This window comes from Monodon monoceros, unplaced genomic scaffold (assembly GCF_005190385.1).
Source record: "Monodon monoceros isolate NGI ecotype Baffin Bay Population unplaced genomic scaffold, NGI_Narwhal_1 Super_Scaffold_19, whole genome shotgun sequence".
NCBI classification, from domain to species: domain Eukaryota; kingdom Metazoa; phylum Chordata; class Mammalia; order Artiodactyla; family Monodontidae; genus Monodon; species Monodon monoceros.
The window spans coordinates 25,820,813-25,834,513 of NW_021703775.1; the positions used below are offsets into that span (position 1 = coordinate 25,820,813).

General features: G+C 44.5%; 1 protein-coding gene across 12 annotated transcripts in view; it reads right to left on the reverse strand.

The window, feature by feature from the left end:
* Window positions 1-1,585: 1,585 nt before the first annotated feature.
* The window catches only part of DGUOK (deoxyguanosine kinase), a 35,899-nt gene continuing 23,783 nt past the window's right edge, over window positions 1,586-13,701 (reverse strand). For 3 of the 12 annotated variants that reach the window (XM_029232316.1, XM_029232314.1, XM_029232318.1), the window contains 5 exons: window positions 12,302-12,489; window positions 8,663-8,810; window positions 2,970-3,085; window positions 2,272-2,371; window positions 1,586-1,826 (listed from right to left, as the gene is read on the reverse strand). In XM_029232316.1, coding sequence (XP_029088149.1) covers window positions 1,800-1,826; window positions 2,272-2,371; window positions 2,970-3,085; window positions 8,663-8,810; window positions 12,302-12,453 — 543 coding nt within the window. In that variant the 5' untranslated portion in view covers window positions 12,454-12,489 and the 3' untranslated portion in view covers window positions 1,586-1,799. Of the gene's footprint in view, window positions 8,206-8,662; window positions 12,278-12,301; window positions 12,490-13,090; window positions 13,233-13,701 lie in introns of those variants that run through there. The other 9 variants (XM_029232317.1, XR_003794944.1, XR_003794946.1 and 6 more) reach the window with 9 other exon arrangements.

Consider the following 13,701-nt stretch of genomic DNA (forward strand, 5'->3'; position numbering starts at 1 on the left):
AAGTACTGATACGTGTTACAACTTGGATGAAGCCTGAAAACCTTAAAATGAAAGAAGCCAGTCACAAAAGGCCACATAGTATGTGATTCCATTTATATGAAATGTCCAGAATAGGCCAATCAGTAGAGATAGAAAGTAGACTGGTGATTGCCCAGGGTGGGGCGCATGTGGGTGGGGATTGTGGGGGAGTGACAGCAGCTGGTGTGGCATTTCTTCTGAGGGTGATGAAAACATTCTAGAATTGATTGTGGCGATGGTTGCAGGACCCTATGACTATACTAAAAACTACTGAATTGTACACTTTAAATGGGTGAATTGTATGGTATGTGAATTACATCTCAGTAAAGCTGTTAACATTTTCTTACGCAGGATAGGGGCTTCCCTGGTGGCGCAGTGGTTAAGAATCCGCCTGCCAATGCAGGGGACACGGGTTCGAGCCCTGGTCCGGGAAGATCCCACATGCTGTGGAGCAACTAAGCCCGTGCGCCACAACTACTGAGCCTGCTCTCTAGAGCTCGTGCGCCATAACTACTGAGTCCATGCTCTAGAGAGCCCGCGAGCCACAACTACTGAAGCCCACGCACCTACAGCCTGTGCGCCGCAACAAGAGAAGCCACCACAATGAGAAGTCCGCGCACCACAACAAAGAGTAGCCCCCGCGCACAGCAATGAAGACCCAAGGCAGCCAAAAATAAATTAAAAAAAAATTTTTTTTTAAAGTAGGATAAAGAAATGCCATGCGATTTCAAAACATCCCACAGTTGTTAGAAACCAGTCTCACACTCGTTTTCCCGAGCATCAAGGGAAACACAGGTTTCTGTCTCCTGGGACACTCTGGGTCCCAAGCTCATTCATTTTCCTGCGGGCCTGTGCAACTGTCAAGGGCTCAGTGCAGGAATTCCAATCCCGGTGAATCGTGGATCTGCAGTCTTCTTTCAATGAAGCGCTTCCATTCTATAGAGCCATGTATTTTTCTCTCTTAACAATAAACTGTCCTTGAAGCTTGAAGTGCAGCACAAAAAATTATTTTCTTTCTTTCCAGCATAGACAGATTCACTCCATTAAGGTCACCTGAAACTCACCGGGTCAGGTGTTCGGAGCAGGCCAGAGTGCCAGGACGGCCGAACCCTCAATATCATGCTGAGCTTTTAGGCTCACGGTCTGTCCTCTCCCTCCTTCCCTCCCTTTCTTTCATCCAGGTTCTTCAGCTCTAAGGCAAAGGTCTAAATCCCCACCCCATGCCCCAAACCAAGAGTGCTGGATGGGAAGAGACAGAGGAGCTTCCTGGAGTTTGGGCTCCATTTCCTGGCTCTGGGGACTCACACTTGGGCATCCACCCACTCCTGAGTCACTTTACTTCCCTCCTTCATGCCTAAGGCAGAGCTTGGTTAGGGGTCCTAGAAGCAGTTCCCGCCCTGGCATGTCAGAAGGAGCCAGTGAACACACAGGGAAGTCTGGCTGGTGAAGGATTCAAGAAGAAGAAAAGCAAAGACTTTTCTCACGTGAAAATGGCCAGTCTAGAGGGGAGCTCAGAGCAGGCACCAGTAGACACACGCTGAAATAAATGAACAACTGGATAGCAAAATCCACAAAAATGTAGACTTTATTTAAGAAGTCCTTGAGATATAAAGGAAGACAAAGGCAGGGTTCAAGGGTAATAGAAACCTAACCCCTGAATGTCAGAGCACTCTAGGTGTAAAAGGAGATGGGAGTGGGGATGGGAAGGTGGGTGACTTGGTATTCTTCTGGCTTCAAAAAGTCAGAGAGCCCAGATCACAGCTAGAACATCCTGGTACTGGTTATAGATTCTTTACAAAGGTGTTTACCTGTGGGAAAGAGAAAAACCAAAAGTTAATTTCACATTTTCAGGAGACCACACAATAGTCCATCCATAATGCATACGTAGCCAAGCCCATGAGTTTTTGTGAGGAAGGGAAAGTAGGTATGGAAAGGAAATGTGACCTGCCCAGGGTCCTACAGTATCAAGTGGCAGAGCTGGATAGAATCCAGAAGTCTCATTTCCCTAGTTCTAGAATACCTTAGAGGAGGGAGTCAGCTGGAAAGCACATATTACAAGTCAAGTATTTAACAGTTATTGGCCCAAAATATTAGAGAATAGGGATTATATTACTAACTTCTACAAGGCCCCACAGGCTTTGGAGTGTGAAATGCCATTTGAGGCACAATGCACAGGGCCCATACTGAAGTCTGAAGCAATAAAAGTGCAAAAAAGGAAATCTACTAGAAAGCAGGAGTTAAGGTCTTCCCCACCCTCTTCATGAGCGCTTCTTGTTTGGTTACTTCTTCAGAAAAATCATCGTTGACATCCAGTACCAGCACTGGGATGTTCAGCAGAGCCTCAGAGCAGAGCCTATAAGAAGCACGGACATTTAGGGAACAGAAAAAAGATGGCAGGTTTCACACACTCACCAGTCTTCATAATTCAGAACAGACCTAAGGTCACATACCTTCTTAAGGAAATTTCATGTAAACAGTAGTTTAAAAAAAGAATTCCATAAAGTTGGCTGGGAAGATGGGGCTGAAATTCCTCTTTGGTCTTGAGACTGATACTGAAGGTCAGAGCCTCAAACATTTTAAATGGACACCACACCAAGCCTGAAGGGAGGAAAGGCTGAAACTAGGAATGTCAACTTAGTACACTGACAATTTCTCCAAAACGTTTCAGCCCTTTACCCTGAGCCAACTATGTCATCATAATCAATCACCATGGTCAGCCAGGGAGTGTCAGAAACAAAAAAGCTGGAGAAATAGAATCGAATCAAAAGTTTATTGGAATATATAGATTATATCCAATATTAAATTTCTGACTTGGATAATGCTTGACAATTCCAACCGCTTCCAGCACATTCTGAACCTGCTTAAGGGGCTGCATGTTGAACTTCCTGTATTTTAATGACCGGCTGCAGGAAGGCAGGCCTCTGTCCACTGCTGCTCTCTTCTCCACTTACGGGGTTGTTTTGCGGACAAGCCAGGCTTCATGCTGAGCATGAAGCTGCTCAAGATACGCCAACTCAATTCCTTTCTCCTCTTCCCTGGCCCTCAGGTGTAGTCTCTTCAAACAAACCTGAAAGACAATCCCCAGGATCTGCTGAGCAATTTGGTTATTTCAGCTGTTACAAAAGCTGGGGTGCTCTCAGACCCACTTGCCATGTCTATCCTGGGCACTAGCACTACGACTTTGCTTCTGCTGCCTTGTTTTTTTTATTCAATCACAGGTTAATAACAAACATCATCTACCCTGGGAACCTGGAATTAACCTTTTTTTCCCTCCTCCCAGCCGCATCCAGGAAGTCGCCGAATTCTCTTTAATCTCTCTTCAGCTGGCTCTCACCTTGCCTCTCTCACCTCTGCCCTGGTCAGGCCTCATCATCTCTCACCTGGACTACGAGCAAGCGCCTTCTGGCTCCCTGCCTCCCGGAAGCGGTGAAGCATGTGGAAAGAGCACAGGCCCTAAAGTCTCAAAGTCCAGGGTTAAATTCCCGTCTTCACCAGGCAGCAGCGGGGCAAGCTTTGAGGGCTTCCATTTCCTCCCCCTTCATCAATCCCACGGGTCGCTGTGAAGATTTACAGAGGGAGCCCATCAAGTTCCTGGCAAATGCTGTCTTTCCTCCCAGTTTTCCTGCTCAGTCCACCCTTCCAGAGTATTGCAATATACACTTGTCCCTCAGTATCTGTGGTAAGGGGGGGTTGGTTCCAGGACCCCCTGAGGATACAAATATCCAAGGCTGCTCAAGTCCCTTATGTGTATGAAATGACAGTGGGCTCTCCACATCAGTGGGGTCTGTGTCTGCAGATATGGAGGGTTGACTGTAGCGGTATCACTCTCCTTGCTTAAAACACCTCACAGGGTCCTTATCGCCTTCAGCCCGGATTCAAGGAAGTATGAGGAACATCATATTTACCAAAGGGTAAGTAATTTGAAACATCTCTTTCGTATCATATCAAACACTCACTCCGGGGCACAATGCAAATTCTGCATAGGTCAAAGGTAAAGAAGTAAAAAAAAGTGAGGCTTGAGACTAACTCTCCATCCTCCACTCCTTCCAGAGTGTGCATAATTTCACTCTGATCAGAAAGTTTGAAGCACAATGGCTCAGGGAATGTCAGCTTCTCCTTTACTGGTCATACAAGGCCATTCCCAGAGTCTGGCCACCCCTCCTAACTCTCCACTTTCAACTTCCTTAGCTCCTTCCTCCCTTGGACCCACGGCTTCAGCCAGATTTGACCTCCTTGAAAGATCAAGCTCTTTCACATCTCAAAACTTTTGCTCTGAATGTTTGCTTTGCCTGAATTGCCTTCCTTCCTCTCTCTCCCTGGCAAATGCTTTATTATTCAATGTCACCTGTCCTGGGAAGAACAAGTAGATTAACCCACTGATTTAGGACTTCTCTCTTTCAAACATTTAAACTTTATTCCCAAATGTAAACTTTATCCCCAAACGTAGGGTACAATAGCCCTAAAGACGCAGAGTCTTTGCTGTTTCCCTCTTGTCCCATCTTTCCTCTAAGGAAAGAAAATCATATAAACACATTTCATTTACGATCTTATGTCCAACTTTTCAAACTGATTAACACAGATCTAACATGTTGATATTTTTAGCACTTATCCCTTTTCATCTCTTTCCCCTGAATTAAGAACTGCTCTAAACTTAGATGAAGTCCTTGTCCTAGGGATTCTATAATCTAGTTAGATAACAAGTAAAACGACATACACAAAATAGCAAATCAAGTGCTGAACTGGGAGGTTTGGATCTTAAGTGCGGCGGTCAGATAAGGGAGGCAGCAGTTGGGCTTAGGCAGTCAGAGGCGCTTCCCGGAAGAGGCGGGGCTCTGCCTTTATCTCTGGTACCAGCTTACTCAGCACCACTCTGCGAGCCAGGCGCTACACTAGGCCCTGGACAAACACAGACCCCCGGTGGTATTTCAGCTGTATCAGGTGACAGAGGGAGGTCTGCACAGGGTGCTCTAAGGGCACAGTGACTGGGGGAGACCCAGGAGGCAGGCCGGAGTCCGTCTGGTTCAGGGCTGAGCGCAGGGCCTGGTAGAGCAGGTGGTCAATAAATATTTGTTGCACATACTCACTGAACGTTTTCATTTCTGACCTAGTCTACCTCTATCGGCCTTTTGCTCCTACTTGACTCTTTTCCATTTCTGCTTTCCTTCGCTCTGAACCTCCTCTTTCTCCTTCGGTCATCCTGCCCCTACTGGCATCCTCATCACTGACTGCTTCCAGACGTCTCCCCTTGTTCCCCTGCCTGCCCATCACACAGCTTTACACCACTGACTTCCTGATACCCAGTTCTCCGCCCCACTGATGACAGATGTTAGTGACTTGTTGTATACTTTCAGAAAGATTCACGCATTTCACATTCTTAACCCCACCTTTTAAAAAAAAAACCCATACATATAAAAGGTCTCCTACCACGCACTTAGTTCTTATTTTTCTTTACTTAACAATATGTCTTGAAGATTGTTACATGTCAGTATAGTACTTTCTAGTTCTTTTTCATGACTTCAGAATTGATCAGTGCATGGATGGAGCATAATCTATTCAACCGGTCCCTACTGATGACTACTGGGTTGTTTACAATAACTTGCTATTGTAAACAATGTTGCCTTGCACATGAACCACTTTGCCTATGTGGGAGCATATTTATGGAGTAAATTCCAAGGAGCTTGATTAATAGGTCAAAAGTATGTGCACTGCTAGTATACGCTGCCAAACTGCCTCCTTAGAGGCTGACCAATTCACATTCCTGCCAGCAAGGTAGCTTCAGGATTTCTAAATATAGCAAAGCTACCTAGTTTTCCTGAGAGAAAAATATTATCAGAATTAATGAAAATGCGTATTTTTTAGAATGTGGCTTTATGGTTTCAATTATACACAGGGCAGAGCAATTCTTTTTATAAAAGCTATAATTATTCATTCATTGCTGGCAGGCAAACATTGATGCTAAAGTCTCTCCTGCTAAACTGGGCTATCATTTCCCTTTGCACTGTTAATTTGCTTAATAGAGCAAACTTTTCTTCCCTCCAGAAGCCTAGGTAAACTTCTATTTTGAGCATTTGGCATAATTGTTGCTTTACTGATATGGCTACAAGTTCTTTAAAGAAAAAAAAAACCTGTGCAGACAGTGCTTTCGTCTGGTCCCTCTTTACCTCAGTCCTCATGGGGAGGACATACTGAATGTGAATAGGAAAGGCAGTGCCGCTGGAAATGGCAGCTGCCCCTTCATTCCCCTGCCCGCCGCATCCTCACCGCCGGAAGAGCTGCTGTTCGGACTGCTTGAAGTCAGAGACAGCAACTGGACGGTGGCTGCTAGTGGGTCTGGCCGCTGCGCTTCTCAAGCCCAGCATCCAGGTGCCACTTGTTCCCAGGCCTTTGCAGCACGCTGTGTCCGGACTGCAAACACGGCCTGGCTCTTGGAGGCACACGGGCCAGCTGCACTCTCTCTTCCCGATTCCATGGGGCACTGAGGCCCAGCCGTTTCTCTTCTGATTTTTTACTGTTGGCTCGCTTGCTTTTTACAATTTAGGGGAGAGTAGGTGGGAAGGAGCAAAAGGCCCTACTTGAGCCCATCCCTCGAGCTCTAAACGTAGCATCTGCCAGGGGATTGAGCACTTGCACAGCTTTCTACACAGAGATGTTTTCACTTCTGTTGGGCTCTCTCTTAGATATAGTTCCCTCTGAGTCTCACAGAAGAGGTCAGTGGTGACTTCAGGGGAAGGATATCGACATTCCTGGTTCCTGGCTCTAATGCCATCAAAATAGCACCAGAATCCCCAATCAATATCAAAATGAATAAGCCATTTTTTTCTACCATCAAGTTGCAGTAATCCTTCAACCCTTATTCTACCCCAGCTGAAATACCTCAGTTCGTCTCTCCAAAAAGATGTATCAGCCACACCATAAAAATAACAGTCACCACCACCACGGTCATCATCATTGTCTCTTCTCACAAAGTCATTCCAAGTACACAAAGAAGTGAGGAAGACGTTCTTCCTTCCCTTGCTGGGTCCCAGTGTCCCAGCAGGTTAGGTTAGGTTAGGTTAGGTTAGGAGCCAGGAAAAGGCTAGGTCAGTACTTTCAATTCTTCTCTTAATGCTTAGCCCCTCAACCTACTTCTGCTTTCAACTATCCATCCCATGAACTCCTACTGGAAACCTGTCACCTCTTCAAAATCCAACCACGATCTTCACTCAGTTCAAGTCCACAATGCTCTTACTCATCCATGAGCCCTCCTGGGGGCCAGGATTTTCCTCTCACCCTGAACCCTACACTCAGCTACTTCAAACCATCCTTTTGGCAGGGGTCTCCTTTTCCCCTAATCACTGACACCAATCCCTGCCCCTACAGTACAGTCACCCTCATAATTGGCCTCTTCTATTCCTGCTCCCAGGCAATGAAGACTACTGTGCAAGAAGTCATAAATACGCAAGGCAGCTACTTTCAGCTTCATTATTTTCACAGAAGGTTCTCAGCCCTCTGGCTTCACTGCATCTCTAGCTAAGTTTCACTTTAAACCTGAGACCCTATTTACTTCCGTGTAATCTCTTTATTTCCTCCTATGATCTAGCTTCTGCCTCACAATCTTCAGAAGCTCCTGACACAAAGAGCCCCAATACCTGCTCCCTGTCACACCCAAGGCATTCAAACTGGTCAGGCCCTTCCATCCGGTCCTCTCATCTCTGGCTCCTGTGAGCCTGTGCAACTGGGGCTCTCCCACCCATTTTCTGATCAGTCAATCTTCTCTCAGCCTTCCCCCTTCCACAAGACTCAGTCCTGTCTCTAAAAGCACGGCCTCTAGCCTGAAGGGAGCTTTCCCTCCTAAGATAATGTGGTATATCTGGCATTTGACTGTATGTCAGATATTTGTCTAAAAAGGGGAGAACAACACATCCCTCAAAAAATAACCCCTGCCTTGACTCCCACTCCAGAAGAGCCCTTAGAGATCACTAGCCTGAGACACTGGATTTGACAGACAAGGACCCCTCTGGGGAAAGGTTTCCAGGGCCTGAGCACGGTCACTGCCTGTTGGCAGAGCTAAGGACCACTGCTGTCTCCAGAGACTCCAGTGCTGCTGCCATAACATCACCCTACTGTGTGCTGGGCTGGCTCCACGGTCCAAGTCAGAGGGTCATGGGATGCAACTTCCACAGTCCATCTTGCCTTACCAGTGGCACCCTTAAGGTTCAAAAGGAGACTATAAATTAGGATGGTATCAGGATGAGGTGAGGAAACACTTTTCCTCCTCCTGACATGCTATTCAGGAAACCATCAAGACCATCACAGACTCTGATGACCCAGTTAGAGGGAAGGAAAAGCTGAGGCAACTGGCTACGAGTTAGCTGATCAGAGGGTCGAACCTGCAGACCCTGGTGATAAACATAAAGCCCAATTTTCTCTATGTGGTTGCTACATCAAGAAGGACACTTTCTACGCACAGTCATTGGCTTTAGCACTCTGCCCAGAAAGCCTGTGGGTGCTCACGCTAGGATGGGAGGGTACTCATCCACTGCTCTCCGTGCTCCAGGTAATACCCACAATCGACTTTCTCCAACTGGAAAATCAGGGGCTCAGAGAACATCAGCTCTTAAGTTTCATATGGCCCTAAAGTCTAAGGCTTTAAATTCTGTGTTACCTGGGGAGCAGCCTGGAGGTAGATGAAGCCATGTAATCTGAGCCGGCTGGCAAACTCCTGCAGGAGAAAATAATGCCAGTCCTGATAGATATGCCATTCGATGTCACTGAGGGAACCATTTTCAAAAAGAGTCTTTGCAAAGATATACCTGATTGGAAATGTAAGTAGGATGGGGAGAGGGGAGGAGAATGGGAAATGGAATGAAAGGCCAAAGAAAGAGAGAAGCAAAAAAAAAAAAAATCAATAACTTGTTCCATGTCTGTCCAAACCACTTAACCTTTCTAGCACCTCATCAATCTTCTTTTTCTTTTTCTTTTTTAACTGAAGTATAGTTGACACTTAACCTTTCTAGTTCCTCACCCATCTTTAAGAAATCTGAATTCTTCACCTATGTCTCTCCCTCCTTGCTCAACACTAAGATGAGAATAGAATTTAGACTTTAGAGGCCAAAATCACAGTTCTCTGGATGGATTAATCCACTGGAAGAAAAGGAACACTGAAAGAGAATATCATTGGTCGCTAACAATTTTCCCTGCTGGAAACCAGTCAAAACACATAGCAAATGGTGCATGTAAACTCAAACTTGCATGTAAACTCAAACTTTTAAGATTTCCTTATTACTACTGCAAGTAAACCCCCAAACAAAAAGCCAATCTAGTATAAAGCACCCACCACTTTTAATTTAAGGACTCAAGCCTTCTGAGTCTCCAGGCTACTGAGCCAACCTTTTGCCTACTTGAGAAGTAGAGCAGGAAATGTATTGAAATGGTGTCACCTATGGAGCAGTAAATGCACTTCCTACTAACTGCAGTATTACCAAGAAAGCAGACTCTCCTCCAAAGCAAGCACATATAAGCTCTTGCTTCCTCCGCCTCTGAGCTTCTAATCCAGATACAAGAAAGCTAAATCTAAAAATCAAACTAGTTTTGCCCCTTGCTTACTTCTATAACTAAAGGAGGATCTGGTGAATAGGAAATAAGAGTTAACTAGAAACCATCATGTCAGGAGGGTCAGTTCTGCTTTCAAACCTCAGGCATCTTGATACAAAACACAATTTACATCCTGAACAATGAACTCCAGTTTCTAAGGCAACGCTCAGCAACTGGCTACTTCTGGGAAAATGAAATTCAGAATCCTTATCTATGAATGGCTCAGGGAAGTATACACCGCAAGGCTGCGAGTGTTGCAATAAGAGAATGGCTTGCAGAGTCACACTCCTGAGTCTGGCCTGGCTTCAAAATTCACTAGCTGTGTCACCAGGGGCAAGACATCAAACTCTCAGCCTGCTTCTTCCTCTGTACAAAGATAACAGTTGAACGTAACTCACAGAGTTGTGAGGACTGTACGTAATACTTACAAGGTGCTTACAAGAGTGACTGGCACATAGTACTCAAGACACGTTAGCTGTCACTGTAACTACTTCATCATTAGGCTATGAAGGCACTAATTTGGGAGCTCCAGAAGTCAACTCTTCCAGTCTGGAATGGCTTAGCTACAGCCTAGCTGAAGGCAACAAAGAGGTGAATTTCTAATTCAGTATCTTAAAAATGTTTTCAGCTTCTTCACAGGTAACATGGAAATTAAGATCTTATAAAGAGAAAGTAAATATCTGTTAATAAGTCCTCGCCTTTTTTGAAGATGAGCACTTCTTTATTTCTCCAGAGCTGGTGGTGAAGGGGCAAGAGGGCATAGAAGGCCGTGGTGCTGACTGCTGAGGGGAGGGAACCCTGCAGCCCGAATGCAGGGGCTGCAGGGAAGAACCAGCTTAAGGACCTAGGCGTAAAGTTCCCTGCTCTAAAACCACATGCTATTATTTTCTTTCAACTCAAACAGAAAAGATTTAGATTTCTCCCTCCTTGTCATCCACTCTCCCAAACAAGCCATGTTCCTCCTTTGGAACACATATAACACACATGAGCACACGTGCAGTCTCAAAGTTCCCTGTTAGACTAAGGTCACCATGAAGGCAGGGACTGGGTCTGCTCTGCTTACTGCTGCTGTCCAGTGCCTAAACATAGGCGGCATTCAACAAATCTGTGCTGAGCAAATGAATAAATGGATAAATGTCTAAAGGAGTGGAAGTCCCAAGGTCTTGTACCTTCTAAACAAAGTATTTCTATTTTTAAGGAGTCTCTCACATGTCTATCTCACTAAAGGGCTGGAAATCAAAAGACTGATGGTAGGGACTTCCCTGGCGGTCCAGTGGTTAAGACTCAGAGCTTCCACTGCAGGGGACACGGGTTCGATCCCTGGTCAGGGAATTAAGATCCCACATGCTGCACAGCGAGGCCAAAAAAAAAAAAAGATGGTGAATGTTTCCAAGCAGGTAGTAATATGTAATTCATCTTCCTAATCCAAGAGGCATGGCTTGGGAGAGGGGAAAGGAAAATAGGTAGTAGTATATCCAACAGTTGAAAAAGAACTAAAATCTATAGCCCAACCATTTATAATTCACATATTTCGCTTTTATAAAGAGTAGGCTCTCTCTTGGGGTCCACAGAGAAGGAATGCCTAGTCTATAGGGTTTGTTTTACATATCTTGAATGATTTTTAAGTAATGTCTAAAAAAAAAAAAAATCACAATACATTTACAAATGTATCCTTATTTTTTTCCCTCCAGGAGGCTTTATGGGAGCACTAAGGAGCAGAGATAGTTTTTCTAATTTGGAATTAAATGGGTAACCAATCTAGTGTTTTCAGAAGTGAGTGGACAATAAAAATGCAACATTTTTCATTTTGATAACTCAAGGGGCTTAAGATAGACCATCATGCCACCATTTCACACTGACAGAGGTCATTCATAACCTTCAGATAAAAAACCCTCAGTGATGTCCAGATTAAGGCACCCTCACTTCATCTTCAAATGGCTTATACACAAGTCACAGACTGGTTTTGTGGCAGAACCAGGAATTCCAGAGCATAGATGGACTAGCTCCTCTAGAACAGATGGGCTGAATTCCCAAGCTATCTGCTAGCTTTCATTAAAAGTGGCTCCTCATCTCACTCCCTCAGGTGGTCAGGATGATGCTCTTCGTCTGACCTGTAAGAGATTGGATGTCTCTTACAGATTCTGGCCAACAATAAGCCCTGCCACACAACAAAGGGTCAAAAAAGGTTAAATCCAAGATAGAAGCCAATTTTACAAACCTGCTATTTCTACTCAGAAATCCTTTCTTGAAGAATTTAAAAAAAGGATAAATTTATTTCTCCTATCATTTTAGGAACACATTTTAATTCCGACTGCTTTTTTCTCCCAGGTGATAACCAACCACTGATTCATTTGGTTTGCTAGAACATATGCTGCTACTTAAGTGTCTATTCTGTGCCTTTTAGCATGTAATGGTTATACTAGGTAGCTACCCGCCTGCTTCTATGCTAGAAAAGAATAAGGAAACATAATCAGTGCCAATGTGAGAAATTAAATGCATTCAGATTATGAAAAACACAGTCTCCTTTCTTGACATATATGGTAACTGTGAAATTATAAGTCTGAACAAATCTGTATAGTGTTGTCTTTAAAAAGACAATTTTTTCAAGTATCATTTTCAATGACAAGAGCAGTGCAGAGTCTGAGCAAGAGGAGAAAACATGCAGCGCTAAGCACAGAGCCTGTGACTGGTGGAGGGCTCAGGGTCTTACCTGTCGCTGTATACAGACCTCTCAAAGATCTGTACTGCCTTCTTGGCCTCTAAGAGTTTCTCAGGGAAGGGCTCCAACTGTACTTTCAGGCGGCTCATAAAAGAAAATGTCTGGAATGTGTAGCACCATCGCGCTGGCTCCTGGTACATCATATCCAGCAAGTTTCCAAGACTGGGGGCAGTGCAGGCCTAGAGGTAAATTATGAAAGAGGAGAATTTCCTAGAAGGCATATTTACTTCACAGTGTTTACCGCCCTTCTACCCACCCGCCCACAAGTGTAATAATCAATGAGAGATGCAATTACAAAAGTTTCCTTCCACTAAAAAGATATAATCACATCCCTCAGCTTAGTCAAAGCTACATAATCAAGGAAGAGATTTTCCTACCTTACTAGACAAGAACCTGACAGAGGGAGATGACATGCCACCTTCAGCATACCAAAGAACAGCAGAGGAAGAACCACCCATAGAATTAGCACATTCGCTGATTGGTGGGTTTGTGGAGCATGTTGGAGGAGGACTTAACAATCAACAACCATCTGAAACTCTACTTGGAATCAGATATTTCCCCCGTAACACTATGTTGCTTCTCTTTTGAGCTTCCATTTGTGGCTATTTCTTTCTAAAACTTCAACCCAGACAAGAAAGTACCTGATTATTTGAAAATCCAACCAACCAAACCGAGTTCTCTCTTATAGCAAGGCTACAGTTTGTTAAACAAACAAAAACAAACAAATCCCTCCTCCTCGATTCTAGACACTTTATGAAAGGCATGTGAAGACCCACTTACTCAGCATGTGCAGGTGGGAACGTGTCTAAGATACTCAGGAACCCTGGATTCTTTCCTGGGCTCTGCCACTGACTCAACCCAAAAGTGAGTTTTGCGAAAAGCACTCTGATCTGCGTTCATTCAGTCACCATGAACTGAAGGCCTGTGTGGATAAGATGCTACGTGAGCTAGGTGCTGTAAGGGGTACACAAACAAAACTAAGATTTATCTCAATGTTCACTGTGCTATGTTATCTTATTTAATCTTCAAAACAGCATCATGAGGTAGGTACTACGGTTATGCCCATTTTCTTGAGGAGAACATCCACTCAGAAAGGTTAAGGAACTTACTTGTCCAAAGTTTCATGGTAAGTGTTGAATGGGGACTCACACCTGGCTTCCTCTAACTTCTTCATTCTAATATTTCTCCATATAAAGGCAAGCAAGACATGGTTCCCAAACTCAAGTAGCTCATAATGCATACGGAAAGGGGGTGACAAAGATATGGAGAGCTAGACTATAAAGCAGAACATACAACAAAGGGGTGATCACGGTATGGTGGAGGGAATCTGAGAAAGTTTCTGGAAAAAAGTGGCATTAAGCTGGGAAGTAAATGATACATAGAATCTCCAC